The following is a 15,545-nucleotide window of genomic DNA, read 5'->3' as shown; positions in this document are numbered from 1 at the left end:
AGGATGACAGGGATTTTAAATGAGGGGCAAGCCTTGGAAAGCTGCTGTGAGCTTATGCATCACTAACAAGGGGGTGCCCAGCCAGCTCCACAGCCTGCCAGTCTGACCCCCAGCTCCAACCACTCTTGTTCTAGACATCATGCTTTAAGAGATGCCAGGTCTCAGAGCTGACACGCAAACAGGAGTGGAAAGGTCAGGAGGCTCCTCCCGAAGGAGAGGATCCACTTGTGCTGTGAACCCACCACGGGCACAGGCAACAGGGTGACAGATTCCAACTCTACGTACAGAGAAGTTATGACAGGAACGGTCCACATGTGGGACGGAAAGGAAGTGGAGGAACTCCACGTTCAAGGAACCCATCAATGGCCACTTGGGAAATGCTATGGAGGGTCAAGCGTTGAGTGAGCACAGAGTTAAGTCTCTGTGAAGGAGCCTCCCAGCGTGGATGCTGAGATTACGTCAGCCAGGAGTGATTCTCTGACGTTACCTCGTGGCTGGGTCTGGAACACTCACACAGTGGTGTAGCATCTGGAACGGCGATTTCTTCTACATTGATTCACTGAACGAATGCTTGAGGACCTGCTACGTTTGTGGCTCTGTTCTAGGTGTTGGGAATTCAGCAGGAAATAAAATGGTTCGGGGTGGTGACGACAGTGGGCAGGGTGGGAGAGGGTGGGCAGGAGGCAGAGAGCGATACTGTTGGGCTTTGACTTCTACGTGAGATGGGAGCCCTTGGAGGGTTCTGTTTTAACAGGCCGGCTCTCTCACGTGGAGAGTGCTCTGCAGGCTGAGGACGAGGAAGCTATTCTGACGGTGCAGGTGAGGGACAATGGCAGCTTGTGTCAAGGTGGCAGCAGCGGAGGTGAGGAGACACTGGATTCTGTCTAGATTTGAAAGGTAAGGGACAGACGTTGGACCAGATGTGATAGATAAGAGAAGGGAGAAAAAAGGGAAGATTCCAAGATTTTTGACCTGAAGAAGTGGAAGGCTGCAGTCAGCGTTTACTGGGACTGAGCTAAATGGAGGAGAGCTTGGGGAGGGGGCTCTGGAGGTGAGGGGTGGACAGAGCAAGAGGGTGACATCTGGAAGCTAAAGGAGGAGAGTATTTCAGGAAGAAGAGTGATCAAATGTATCTACGGAAAGGAGAGTAAGCCAAGGGATGAAATCCAGCCGTAGGTCTGCTGGTGGAGTGATTTCCGGGGTGAGAGACGGGGGTGGCCGAGGCACCAACAGTCAGAATGACGGTGGCTGATGGCTGCATGCCACTCATGAGCGACGGCAGAGAGCGTGGTGGGAGTGTCTAAGAAAGAGGGCGGAGGCGAGGAAACGGGCAGGCAGGCTAGAGGGTCTTCTGAGGAGCTGGCTGTAAAGGAGAGCAGAGCCAGCGGCAGGGGTGGGGGGGAGTTGAGGCTGAGGGCGGGCCACCAGGATGGCAGACATGGCAGCGTGCTAGCATGCTGACGGAAATGATTTTGTAGCAAGGCAGCGACTGAGATGTGGGGAGAGATGGGGCAACTGCTGAGGGGATGTCCTTGAACGGAGATGGGAGGGCACAGATGAGGCGAGTCTGTAAGCATGGGGTGGGGGTGAGGAATTCAGTTGGGGGCGAGGAAACAGCCGCTGAGGGTGGAGGAAACTAACCCGGAGGAGAAGAGTGGATGGGCTCAGATGAAAATGCAGGAGGACTCTGGGGACAGCGCTACGGCCTCACACGAGCTTTAAGTGAATACACTGGGGTGGGCCAGCCAGCACCTTCAGTGTTCTTTCCGTTACATGTCACTGCGTGGAGTTCTTCAGGTGAGTCTAAGAGGGGAGGGTGGGACAAGGGAGTGATGCTAACAGTGCCCCCAGGATCTAAGCAAGGGAAGAAGGGGTGAGCACACGAGAAGGCAAGACAGTGAGTGAGTGGCAGGGTCATGCTCCAGGTCCCGGGGCAGAAAACTGCTGGAGGAGGTGGAGGGGGTTAGCTGAGGGGACCACACTGGTGGCTGGAGAGGGGGGTGCTTGAAACTGTTTGGAAGGGGCTGCATGTATTGGTAATAAAAAGGCTTAGGATCAGGTCGGGGGTGGGTGTCTGAGGTGTGGTGGAGAAAGTAACTGTGACTTCCTCAAAGGTGAGAAGGTCAAGGAAGCCAGACACCAGGTCATTGGGAAGAGCATCCACGTGGATACTGAACTCAGCAAGACTGAGGACAGGAGCATGTTGGAGGGAGTGAGCGGAGTACTGATATCTTCAAGGAAGAAAGACGGTGATGGCCATGGGAGTGGAATGAGTGCACAAACCCGTGGCTGTGCGGTGGGAGAGCTTCAGGAGGAGGGGAGAACAGCCTGGAAGTGGTGAGGAGGAACAAAGACCGTGACACGCCTCCAGGGACAGGAATACATTGTGACCAAGAACCTAGGGCTTGATTTCTTATGATTTCTTTTTCTTGAATACAGATCACATTTTCCTATTTGTTTATCTAGTGATTTTGGAACGAACAGGAGCTGGCTTTCTGTTCTAACAGGCGACTCAGCCATGGCTGATCACCTTCAATCAGCGCGGGCTTTGTCTCACACTCATCAGGGCAGGTCTGCAGAGAGGCCAGGCCTCTCTCAGTTGGTGAGAACCAACCCACAACTCTACATCCTCTGGAGATCTTCTGAGCTAGGTTTTAGGCTGTGTTGGGGGGGGTTTGGAGTAGGTACAGCTGAACCTGCAGTCCCTACCCCTAAGGCAGGGCCTTTTTGGTGTCTAGCCGATCGCCAAGGGTGTCGCTGAGATCTCTGCTTGGGCTCTGCTCTCCCCCCAGCATAGCTATTGGGTGAGCCTTGAGTGGGGTGGTCTTGTGCCCAGACTGCCCAGCCCTCAGCCACGGACCATAAGGGGATCCCTACATGGCCTTCTGGGGCCCTTCTCTGCACAGCTACCCCCTCTCTCCAATGCCTTGTCTTAAAGATTCCAGCTGCCATAAACTTTGATCTCTGCTCCTTCAGCTCAACAGAACTGCCGTGTTCTGCCTGGGAAACTGTTCCTAGACAGAGAGCAGGGCAATTGTGGGCTCACTTTCAGACTGCCCTGCTCTCAGGGGCCGCAGGATTATGCTGCCTGTTGCGCACGGCCCAAACAGGGCTGTCTCGTATCTTTGCATCTGTTTATGGCAAGAGGGCCAGTCTGGTACCAGTTCCACTGCCACAGCCAGACTGTCTTTACTAACTTACTGGGCATTACGAATCCCCCAGAGAGGAATAGACAACACAGGGTTTCCCATACTCACCTGTTTAAGGAACCGTATTTTCACAGAATTTCTTGTGGGCCTAGAGTGCCACCTGTTTGGGAAATCTAGATTTCCAAAACTTAGAGCTCAGCTCTTGTGGAGGGACTGAAGCCTGCTCCTGAGCCTTAGTCACGAGGGACCTGAAACTCAGGGTGGCGCTCTGCCGTCAGCCTGAGTGCGTGTTTCCACTGGAAGGGACAACAGAGAACAGCTCTTTTAGGACAGATTCCTAGGTGTTATTCTGCAAGGCGTGAGTCTATCGCACTACACTTATACAACTGGAGCTGCTCACAGGGCCAACGCAAAGTGTCCACAGTCAGAACTATGGAGGAGCCTTTTATCCACGTGGCTGCGAGTACAGTCGGTCTGTTAACAGAACGAGCCTGCTGAGTAGAGAATCACTAAAATAACGCACATGCCTCAAACACTTTTACCTTAAAACACACAAAAAATGCACCCATTTAATAAAGGTAGCAATATTACATTATTCAGAAGAAAAAGGACTTTTCTGCAGTATAGTCTATTTAAAGACCTTTTCATAACAGCACCGGTGGTTACTCAGGCTTCCGGCTCTGGCTGGGAGATGGTGTAGCTCCCATCTCCTCTTCTTTTTCAACATACAGATTTATTTGTATCTGTCACACACTGTATGCTTCTCGTCTTACACATCACGGCATTTCCAATGTTTTCTCCAGGATTTAGTAAACGTGGAACTGACAATTTTACTCACCACCAATAGTACACTGTAAATGATGTCTTTGATACAGATAACTTTTAGAGATTCTTATCTTTGTATTTGTCCAAAAGGAACTCAAAACCATTCACTGTGTTGTCTCCACAGACATTCTAGGCTGGGGCAGAGATGTTACACTCACTGAGGGAAAGACGGCCTCATGTATCTCTGTCTAAGTTTTCACAGCTGGGACGTACGGGAGCGCAGTTTGGGGCTGTGACCTTCCAGTGACACTCATTTTCTTGAAGAGTATCTCCCCAGAACATACAATTTTTAGTCTCTTCTAATCTGGAACATTTCCCACCTCCTTCTCACATTATTTTTTCCGTTAAATGAAATTCAGTTAATCATCTTGTGGACTGCCCCTCACTCTGGATTTATCTGCTTGTTTCCTTGTGGTGTCATTTAGCTTGTTCTTCTAGCCCCTATATTTCCTGTAAACTTAAAGTTAGGTCCAACGCACAGCGAGATCAAACATTTCTGGCAAGAACGTTTTACAGATGGATCACTTCGGGGGACACAGAGCACCAGGCTGTCCCACTATTAGGGATATTAAGTCTGATCATGTGGATAAGTTGGGGACCCCTGATGACTTTGGGGAGCATACTTCCCCTTTGCAATTAGCAAATTCTCTAAGAGGTGATACTTGGCACACACGCAAACATCCAGCTAGTCAAGGATTTCAGCACCCAATGATGATCCTTGCCTGAATCAACTACTGGAATTCTGCTACAGAATGTCTCCCTGGTTGACGTTTCCCCAGCAGACTGTTTTGTGGTTTTCAATACTCAAACTTCATAGGATGTATGTATTTCCCATTACAATGGTTTTTTGGCTGATATTTATATTAAAAATTTACATTTACTCTCCCCCAAACTCCATAACAAAAAAAACCATTTCTTCTTTGGTGAGCAAAATTGGCCCTGAGCTAACATATGTTGCCAATCTTCTTCCTTCTGCTTGAGGAAGATTGTTGCTGAGCTAACATCTGTGTCAATCTTACGCCACTTAGTATGTGGGATGCCACCACAGCATGGCTTGAGGAGCAGCATGTAGGTCCGCACCCAGGATCCGAACCTGTGAACGCTGGGCCGCCGAAGTGGACTGCATGAACTTAACCACTGCACCACCAGGTCAGCCCCCTCAATAACATTTTAAACAAAACAGAGGTGTGGGAGAATTCTCACGATACATTTGATACACAACTGGTAGAATGTCAAAATCACTTATTTTTGAAAATCTGTATGACATTTCAACAAAGGGGATGTGTATCTTGTACGTTGCTGGTGTGAAAGGAGGAGTCTGTTACTTCATATAAACCTAGGGATGAGAGAGAGAGCAAGAGAGCCCCTGAGACAGAAGCCAGTCTTCATAACCCCATCATGGAGGTGAAATCCCATCACTTCTGCTGATTCTGTTGGTTGGAAATGCGTCAATAAGGCCAATGCACACTCCTGGGGAGGGGCTTACACACGGGCGTGACCCCAGCTGGTGGGGGCCACATTAGCAACTGTCGACCACAGTTTCTATGAGCTTTTTCTCCTTGTTAGAGGTCACGTTTTCCTGCTTCCTTGCACACCTAGCAATGTTCTATTACTGGATACTGTGGACACTGCATCGTTGAGAGGCTGAGTTTTGCTGTCTTCCTTTAAAAAGTGTTCTGGCAGAGCTGCCTGGTCCTGCGGAGGCTTGGTCACAGGCTTAGGGAGAATACTTTCTCTGCTCCTGACGCGAGGCTGTGCCGGGGCACCGATGGAACACCTGGGGTTTGGCACAGCCCCTCCACTCTGGCAGGTCGGAATGCGAGCGTCTCCGAGCACTGTCTGGCTTCTGGAATCTGCCTCTGGTGTGCATCCCCGCAGCTGTCCTCTGCCAGGCCTTGCTGAGTCTTGCTCCACACATGTGCAGGTTATCCTTCCGAGGGCTGATTCCGAGGGCTCATCTCTGTGTGGCAACCTCCTTGCTGGAAACTCCAATCTCTGCTGCCCCTGCCCTCTGGGCCAGGCCCCGCTCTGTGGAAAGTGCCCCTTGGCAGAGAGGCAGGGTGAAGGTGGCTCACCTCCCATGTTTCCCTTCTCTCAAGGCTCACAGCCTGAAAACAGCTGCTGCACACACTCTATCAGTTGCATGGCAGTTTACATTGGGATGTGACACTGATGGCCGTTACTCCTTCATGCCTAAAACTGGCTCCAAATCCAAATTGAACATTACAGGCTTTTTCTTAACCTCTTTGATTTTATATTCGTATCTATTTTCTTGTACATGGAATGTTAGGTAGGATCCTATTCACATTAGTATATTCATTTACCCTGTAAGACATTTGAAATAGTTTCAAATTTACAATACCAACATTAGCACTAATAAAACTACTGAGTGAAGTTCAAGACATTTTTGGAGTTATTTTTGTCCTTAGAATATCTCTCACAAAGGCCATCCAGTCAGAGTACTGTTTTCAAAGTCATTTAAAATTCTTCTTTCCTTTGTGTGGTTTTTGTACCAATTTGAAATACTGTTAGGGTCAATGTTTCACAGTTCATTTTCAATTGTAGGTTAAATTTTTTTCTTAATGTGTAAAGTATTTTCAAAAGCAGAAACTACGCAAAAAGGTATATTCTGAGAAGTCTCATTCTATCCCTCTGCCCATCTAAACCCCTCACGCCCCACAGATAACCATTCATACTGCCTTCTGGTGATTCTCTGTGAAAACTAAGGAAATATACATATGTTCTTGTTTACACTGTATATACGCATATATATATTTATTTATTCTGGGCAGTATGATACTAAATACTCCTTATTTGGAATTTGTCCATGCTGATTTTCGTGAGCTGTAACATGGGTGAAGAGGAAGCTATCAAGACAGCTCCCCAGCTTGGCTGCTGCCTTCTTCCTGTGGAGCCATCTGGCCGGTGGCACTTGACTTCACGGTCTCCCTGCTGGAAACTCAGCTGTGACCGTCACCTCTCCCTCCGTTGATCACGGATTTCTGCTGATCCTCCTTTGATGTTTCTCTTGAACTAATTCCCTTCTTTCCAACCCTGCTGCCACTGCCACAGCCCACGTCAGCAGCCCGCTGGGAGCGCAGCGTGATGGCTATGCCAGGGCCCGGGTGTCTGCGGGCCACCAGGGTTCCCAGGAGCCACGCTGCATTCTTTAGGAGCTTCCAGCCTTCCCCAGTCTCAGCTGAGCCTTCATGCAAAAACGCGCAAAAATACACCTGCCTTTTCCATTTCTTTCCCCTGATAAAAATGTTCATTGCCAAAAACTGGTATAATTAATAGCAAAATATAGGATAAAAAGTACAAATCATGCACAATCCTGCCACATAAGGAAAACCACTGTTACTATTTTGTTATATTTTCTTCCAGCCTTTTTCGCAAGCGTATATATTTCAACAGGGTTAATACTGCATGTAAGTTTTACCTGTTGTTCTTTCAGAATATACATTTCTAAACTTTTTTAAATTATGAAAGAAATACGTGCTCATTTTAGCAAATTTAGAAGAACCAAAGAGTGTAAAGAGAAAGAAAAATCAACTACACTTTTACAATTCAGAGATGAGGGCTTCTTGTTTCTGCATATTTCCTTCTAGTCTTGTTTTCTGTGCAGGTGTGCATCCACATGCACTGAATTTAAGAACAACTGGATCTCATCAAAAATACTTTGCATCTTCCTTTTTTTCATTAATACTCTGTCATGAGGACTTTTCTGTAATTAAATTTCCTTTACAAATATCATTTGAAGGCCTCATTTTATGGTGGCATAAAATTTCATCATATGAGTATATCATAATTTATTTTTCCCTAAGTTGGAGAAAAGATCTATTTATGAAAAATAAAAACATAAAGTTCTAGGGGCCAGCTTGGTAGCAGAGTGGTTAAGTTCATGCACTCTGCTTTGGAGGCCCAGGATTTGCTGGTTAGGGGCCTGGGCATGGACCCACACACTGCTCATCAAGCCATGCTGTGGCAGCGTCCCACACAGAAGAACTGGAAGGACACACAATTAGGATATACAACTAGATACTGGGGCTTTGGGGAGAAAAAAAAAAAAAGAGGAAGATTGGCAACAAATGTTAGCTCAGGGCCAATCTTCCTCACCAAAAAAAACAAACAAACAAAACAAAAAAAATCCATAAATTTCTGGGAGAAAATCAGGTAAATGTTTTTATCAGCTTTGGGTTTACAACCTTTTCTAAACTGACACAAAAGACAGAAAACCAAGGAAAAGACATAGGTTTGTCTGTCTTTTTTGTAATCTGATCTTTTTCCTTTTTACAATGAGCAGACAGAGTTTTATCACGAGAAAATACAACAAAGCTATTTCCATTGTACAAAAATGAATCCTGATATTTATATATTTTTGTACATAAATCTTTGTCTGAATTTCTCATCATTTTGTTAGGACCTGAGACGTGAAAATATCGAGGCTCTGAATGCCCCACAGACACCTGTGTCACCAGAGTCCTGCCAGCAGTCAGGGGAGTGCCTGGTGCATCACAGATGGCTGCCACTGCATTCCACAAAAGGCTCTGTCAGCCTCACAGCTGGAATACTGCACCTCATTGTTTTAGTGTATTTTAAGAAATTAAGAGAGAGAAATGTTTTATGTATTTACAAGCAACTGTTACCTCTTCCTCTGTGACTCGTCTGTTCATGCTCCACCCCCAGTTTTCCAATGGTGTCTTTGCATGGGCCATTTTTAACATAAGGACATCAACCTTCATCTGATATATTTGTGCAAGCACACTTCTCAGCGTTATCTACAGCTGACCTCCACCCAACTGACCAACCATCCTTCCCCATGTTCCTGCCTCTCACTCAACCAAGTACGTGCCAGGTACTACTCTAGGGGCTGGGTGAGGGCATGCCTCTGCCCTCAGGAGGCTTACAGTCTATAGGGGTGACAGAGACACAAAAATAAAACTAAATAAATAGGCCTTCCACTTCAAGCCATGATGGAGTAACTGGTGATGGACTGCTTGTTTTGTCATAAACAACCAGAAAACAGGACAAACATATATGAAACAACTGTTTGCATACTGTGGACAATAGGCTACACAGGACAGTGATTCCTGAGAGAAGAGACACAAATGAGCTGAGCTCCATGCTCCTCTTGGCCTTCTGCCTGGAGATATCTTCTGGACCACCCCGGGGGGGAACCCAAGCAGAGCCTGGTGGCCACACTGAGTTGAGGTGGTGAATGTAGTCTGGGGAGGCAGAGGCAGCTGGAATTTTTGGAGAGGAATGAGCTACGTAGGAAAAAGAAAAAGCTCCAGAAATCCTTGGGTGTCCCCTTGAATCTCGGACTGAAAACTAAGCTGTGAACGGCAGAGTGAAACCCTACAAGACTGGTCAAAGAACAAATGCCAGGGAGCTACGAGCTGAACAATGACCACAGCTCATGCAGGGAAGGGACGCGTCTGTGATCTCGTGAACCAGAGCGCCAGACCTTGTTAAATCCCCAGGATGCTCACTACAGACCCAAGAAGGGTTGCAGCCCAGCCTTAGAGGACAGGCTTCTCAGACTCACACTAACAAAGCTTAAAACAAGCTTCAAAGGGATCAAGCACTTACTTATGTCTGCCACACAACAAGTTCAACACAGTCACGCACTGCATGATGATGTTTCGGTCAACGATGGACTGCATATATGACAGTGGTCCCACAAGATTAGTATCACATAGCCTAGGTGTGTAGTAGATTCTACCATCTAGGTTTGCGTAAATACACTCTCTGATGTTTGCACAATGACAAATTGCCTAAAAACACATTTCTCAGAATGAGTCCCCATCATTAAGTGATGCACAACTATACAATTTAAAGGAAAGCAACAAAAATCCAGACACTCAACAATTTAACACCACAATGCCGAGCATCCAATAAAACAATACGAACCGTGTGAAGAAGGAAAGATTTAAGGAAATGTGAACAGAGTGAAGAGAGAAATAGAACCTACCAAAGAAAACCCCAAATGTTCTTTTAGGGTTGAAAAATACAACATCTGAAATAAAAAAATTCATTACATGAGCTTAACAGCAGATGTATATCATACAAGAAAACATCATGATCTTGGAGGTTCAGGAATAGAAATCATACAAATGGAAGCACACAAGTCGGGGGCGGGTGGTCAGAGCCTCAACAATCTACCAACCAACCAATGGACAACATATGTATAATTGGAGTTTCAGAAAGAAACTGGGGCAAGGAAGAGTGGAAAAAAGTTTTGAGGAAGTAATTTTCAAAAGTTTTCCACATTTGATGAAAACTATAAATTCACAGATCTAAAAGGCTCAATGAACCTAAGCACTAGCACATCATATTCAAGTTGCAAAAAATAACAGTGATAAAAAGCAGTGAGAGGGAAAGACACGCACACACAAGGAACAAAGATAAGAACGACTGAGGACTTCTCCCCAGAGGTGATGCAAAGCAGAACACAACGGAATATTTTAAAAGTGCTTTTAAAAAAGTCCCCAAGAAACTGTCAAACTAGAATTGTATATCTGTAATATTATCCTTCAAAAATGAAGGCAAAATAAAGATATATTTTCAGACAAATCAAAGCTGAAAGAATTGGTTTATAGCAGGCTGCAGAACAAAATATGTTAAAATTCTTCAGGTGGAAGGGACATACCAAATGGAAACTACACAAAAGAATAAAGAATGCCAGAAATGGTAAAATAAGTGGGTTTTCTTGTTTCTAAATTTCTTTAAAAGATAACTGATATAACAGTGTATCATGGGGTTTATAACATATTTAAAAGTAAAACATATGATAACATTAGCTGATGGAGAGAGGAATAGAAGTATACTCCTGTAAGGGTCTTACGTTATACGTGAAGTGGTGTAATATTATTTGAAGGAAGGTTGTGATAAATTAAAAATACATTTTTTAATTTGTAGGGTAATTGCTAAAAAAGTACAACAGAGTATGTATAAGCAAACACGTCAATAATGGAGATAAAATAAAATACCAAAAAAATTTTTTTTTCTCAATCCAAAAAGAAACCAGAGAAAAGAGAAAAAGGAACAAAAAACATAGATGGGACAAATAAAAAACAAACAGCATGTTGGCTGACTTAAACCCAACCATGACACAAAATGCAATTAAATGAAATTACATTAAATGTAAGCAGAGCAAACACTCCTCCTAAAAGACAGAGGTTGTCGGACTGGACTAAAAAGGCAAAACCTATGTATTGTCGATAGGAAATACTTTTTAATTATTATACAGACACAGGTTAAGAGTAAATGGATGGAGAAAGATACCCACGATAAAAGTAATCATGAGACAGATGGAGTGGCTGTGTTAATAACAGACAGGTAGACTTCATGACAAAGATAAAGAGGGACATTTCATATGACAAAGGGACAATTTATCAAGAAGATACTGCAATCGTAAATGTATCCGCACCTAATAAAAACCTTCAAAATACAAGACCCCAAAACTGACGGACCTGAAAGGAGAAAGAGACAAATCCACAATTATGGTTGGGAGATTTCAACATCCTTCTCTCAGTAATTGGTAGAACAAATAGACAGAAAATCAATAAACAAAGAATTTGGGTCATTAAAAATTTATTAAGACTGGTGTCTCATTTCTCCCTTAGAGACTAGGTAGTAGCTAAGTATATCTCACACGTGATATGAGCAGATAACAGAGTTTGAGAATTTCTAGTGTGCAATTCCCCTCCTGGAGCACAATTCCTCAGCTGTGAAATGGGGTACAACCACCTGCTTCACAGGGTTGTTGTGATCATCAGATCCAAAGGGAAAGTGGTCTGGATGCTGTAAAGCACCATGGAAACTCTGCTTCTTTTTACTCTCTTTGTCTGGAGGTCTAAGAAACAGGATTCCTTTGTGTGTTACAGGGTTGGGTGTGATCCAGCCTCCAGTGACTGCCAGCCTGCCTGCCTCCTTGATAGCCGGGGTGCCCAGGTGGCCCCCACCTGTGGTCTCAGCACCCCATGTCCCATGCTCTGTCCCTAGGCAGGGCATGCAGAAGGAATCACACATTTCAGAAACACTGCTTAATTACCAGCTGGTTTCCCAAACTTTCTTCCTAAATTTTCTGCCAGGCGCCCCTTTCCTGTCAGCCAGGTCCTCTGTCTCTGGACTCCTTATTCTTGTCGTCTGGTTCTTCTGTCTGGTTCCCTGGCCTCTTCAGAGTCAAATCCCTTTGCTCCAACCCAACCAGCCTACCACCCACCACATCCTCCTTCAGGGGTGGGCTGCACACTAGACGCACTGGGCACATGGTGGCTTGTTGTCTCCCCCAGCCGAGGACACCTTTACCAATTTTTGAATTCCGGTTCTGGTCTTCCCAGACAGGCTCTGGCACCACATCCTGATACTACCCAAGACCTAGTGCTATTAATAAAGGACAAGGAACATTTTCACAGCAGGCCACCTGTGTTCTAGGGAAACTTGGATGTTCTTTTAAGATGAGGAAAGGAAAACACCCGGGACGTAGGCAGGGTCAGCAGCATAACTAGATGAAGAAGAATCACGCCTAACTCAGCACAAATCTTGGATCAGAGTGAATGCATTGGGGACAACGTTCACTTCACAGCGTCACAGGGTGAAGCGTGTGCAATGATCCCTGCAGGGGCCACGAGCTCGGGGACAGGCAGCACCCTCATGAGAATGCCCTAAGGGATTCTGACACTGAGGACCTCGACTCAGTGATCACTGTGCAACCCCTTTAGAGGAGTCTTAAGACTTCTTACACGCTGGTTCTCCTCCTGCTGGCTCTGCAGTACTCCTCCCGAAAACGACACCCCTGCCCATGAGACAAACACAAGGCCAATTCCAGGATGACTGACTGTGGACACCCACCCACACTTCCTTCTGTGGTGGTGCAACATATCTGCACTGAATGCACTGGTCCCTGGGCTGGGTTTGGAAACCTGCAGTCAGATGGCAATTCTGGGGCCTCGCCACGTACAGATCAGGCTTATCACCCTTTCACGCGTACCACAATCACCCAGGATCTTGTTAAAATGCTGACTTTGATTCGGTCTGCATCTGGGCACAGTGGGGCCCGAGATGCTGTGTTTTTAACAGGCTGCCCAGTAACGCCGATGCTGCAAGGCCAAGAATAACAGCACACCAAACTCCTACAGTAGTGCCCACCCCAATTCCATTCTGTCCCAAGGCTCACAGGGCCGGAGCCCCTTGCATTCATGCACATGACATTTGACTCTGCAGGATCAGGTTAGTTGAAGTGTCATCAATCCAGTGCGTAAACTTACCCAGAATTCCTGTAGCTCTGTTAGATGGCTGATGTTTTCAATCTTTTTGATTCTATTTGATGCAACGTCCAACATCGTGAGTTTGTTCTAAAATAAGGAAATAAAATTTTTCCAGGATTACCTCAGTTCAACAGTGATTGTGTGACCACACACACAGTGTCAGGTGCTGAGCTCAGAGCTGCGGGGTGAGCCACCCTCTCTGCCCTCATAGAACAGGAGCATCTAACAGGGACAGTGACACCTGCCCACTTCCTGTAGCCCACCCTGGACAGACTCTGGTTTTGTTTACGGACAGAATCCTCACAACCACCTCATCTCATCATCACTGGGATTTGAACCTGATTCTGGAAGACTCCAAGCCCAGATCCCAGTGCACAAGGACCCAAGTGAGATGCCAGGTTCTGAGAAAAGCAGAGTAACATGTGCCTCAAAGCAGAGGGAGGCCTGGGGCTCTGGGGGGCTGAGGGGCTGCCTGGGGCATCCGAGATGGGCTTTGAGAAGGGGTAACAATCGTAGCAATGTTTACTTAGTGCTGATCTCAAGGAAATGTACAATACCAAGTAATCCTTAAAACAGTATTTCTTTCCTCATTTATGGATGAGGAAACTGGGGCTTGGGTGGAGTAAGTAAGAAACTGCCAGGGACAAGTGGAGGTGGCAGGTTGGTGCTGTCAGTCCCAAGCCTGCACTCCTGGAGGAGGCCCTTCTAGGAAGAGGCCACCAAGAGGAAGGGGCAGAGAGGAAAGCCTGGGCGCTGAGGGAGAGCAGCTCTGGTGCCGACCTGGAACCGAGAGCTGATGGAGGAGCGCACAGAGGCACTCGGCCCTCCTGAGGACAGTGCCTGGGGCACACTGGGTGCCCGCTGAGGGGTGAGCAGCGTGCTTTCATGCAGAGACAACACTGCGTGTTTGGCTTATGCGCCCTGATCCTCTGTTCTAAAAATGCCCAGCAGATACTAACTTCCCAATACACATCGGCTAAGCCTGAGTAACACCTTTTCAAAGTCCACAGAGTTTTAAGATGTAACAGAGGAGTAAAATTGTGGAGAAAATGCAGTCTGTTAAAGCTAGCATTGCCTGCTGAAGTATGTTTAATCAAACCAACTGGTAAGTTTTTCTGAAATCAAAGGGCTGCACTTAGAAGTTGGCTGACAGCCCTGATAAAGGTTCATTTCCTTCCTCTCTGATTTCTGATCGAGGTTCTCTCCTTACATTTCCTGCTGCATTCCTGGGATTCTGATTCCAAACCCTCCCAAGGTTTAAGGGAAAGTTAAAAAATATCTCAGTAAAATAAAACAAAAACCACAAACACACAGAAAAGCACGCAGCGAGCAGCTCTGCTGATTCAGAAGCGCCCTGGCCCTGGGCTCTGACTCCCTGAAGGCCCAGTCCCCATCGCCTCACACCCAGCATCCCATAGCCATGAGCACTGGCCGGGTCACTGTTCAGGAAGCCACACAGGACTGCCCCATGTCCTGCGCGAGCTGGGCGTGGGCATGCAGACGAGGAGCTCCTTCAATCGGCCTCTGTTGGGCCCACCACGTCTGCTCAGACTGCCGAGTGCCTGCAGTGTGCCAGGAGGGTCCTGTCTGCAGGAGGTCAGGGGTTTCAGAGAAAACAGAGACTCAGCAGAACTCTGCCGAAGAGGAGCCTCTGGGCAGCCCAAGGACGCACGGTGGGCAGTGGGCAGGGACAGGCCGGGTCCATGACCACAGCTCTGTCCAGCTCCTGACTCCCGTTCTGCGGTGCTTGGTGTCATCCGGTGTGCAAGCGCAGAAATGGGCAAAGCTAAAGGGGTCTGACACTCACAGCAGGATTGATCTTCATGCAGTCCCAGCACAAAGGCTCAGCACTAGGGCATCTGGCCACCAGGACGGTCTTGAACCTCTGAGCACAGGGATTCGGTCACACGCTCAGCAGCGTCTCCCCGTTTTCTGGGGAGCTGGACTACATTTTGAAAGCTCATTCAAAAGCAAATCAGTAAGAATTACTTAAAAAAAAAGCGTGGAACAGGATGGGGACAGTAAGCACCCCAGGGATTCCGACACCCAAAACACAGCCATCACCCCAGTGAGGGGCTGCCACAGGAGCGCTGCCAGACGCCCGGGAAGAGCCAGCACATGGGGAGCAAACCCCAGGGCAGGGGGACACTGCGGTGTCAGGGACAGGGCTCCTTTGTGGTGTCAGGACACTGGATTTGTCATGTGGGAAAACACTGCATTTACTTCCTTACCTCCCACCGCAAAAATAAATTCCAGATAAATTAAGAGATAAAACTTAGAAAAAAGTATAGGTGAATAT

General features: G+C 46.8%; 1 protein-coding gene across 10 annotated transcripts in view; it reads right to left on the bottom strand.

Moving 5' to 3' along the window:
* Nucleotides 1-15,545, bottom strand: part of PPP1R7 (protein phosphatase 1 regulatory subunit 7) — a 31,675-nt gene that overhangs the window by 1,977 nt on the left and 14,153 nt on the right. For 5 of the 10 annotated variants that reach the window (XM_023644079.2, XM_070270752.1, XM_023644080.2 and 2 more), the window contains one exon: nt 13,247-13,333. In XM_023644079.2, coding sequence (XP_023499847.1) covers nt 13,247-13,333 — 87 coding nt within the window. Of the gene's footprint in view, nt 1-11,191; nt 11,450-11,553; nt 12,775-13,246; nt 13,334-15,545 lie in introns of those variants that run through there. The other 5 variants (XM_070270750.1, XM_070270749.1, XM_023644081.2 and 2 more) reach the window with 2 other exon arrangements.

The sequence above is a fragment of the Equus caballus genome, chromosome 6 (assembly GCF_041296265.1).
Source record: "Equus caballus isolate H_3958 breed thoroughbred chromosome 6, TB-T2T, whole genome shotgun sequence".
NCBI lineage: Eukaryota > Metazoa > Chordata > Mammalia > Perissodactyla > Equidae > Equus > Equus caballus.
Note: the sequence above shows the minus strand (reverse complement) of the source record. Positions and strands in the feature narration are given on the sequence as shown.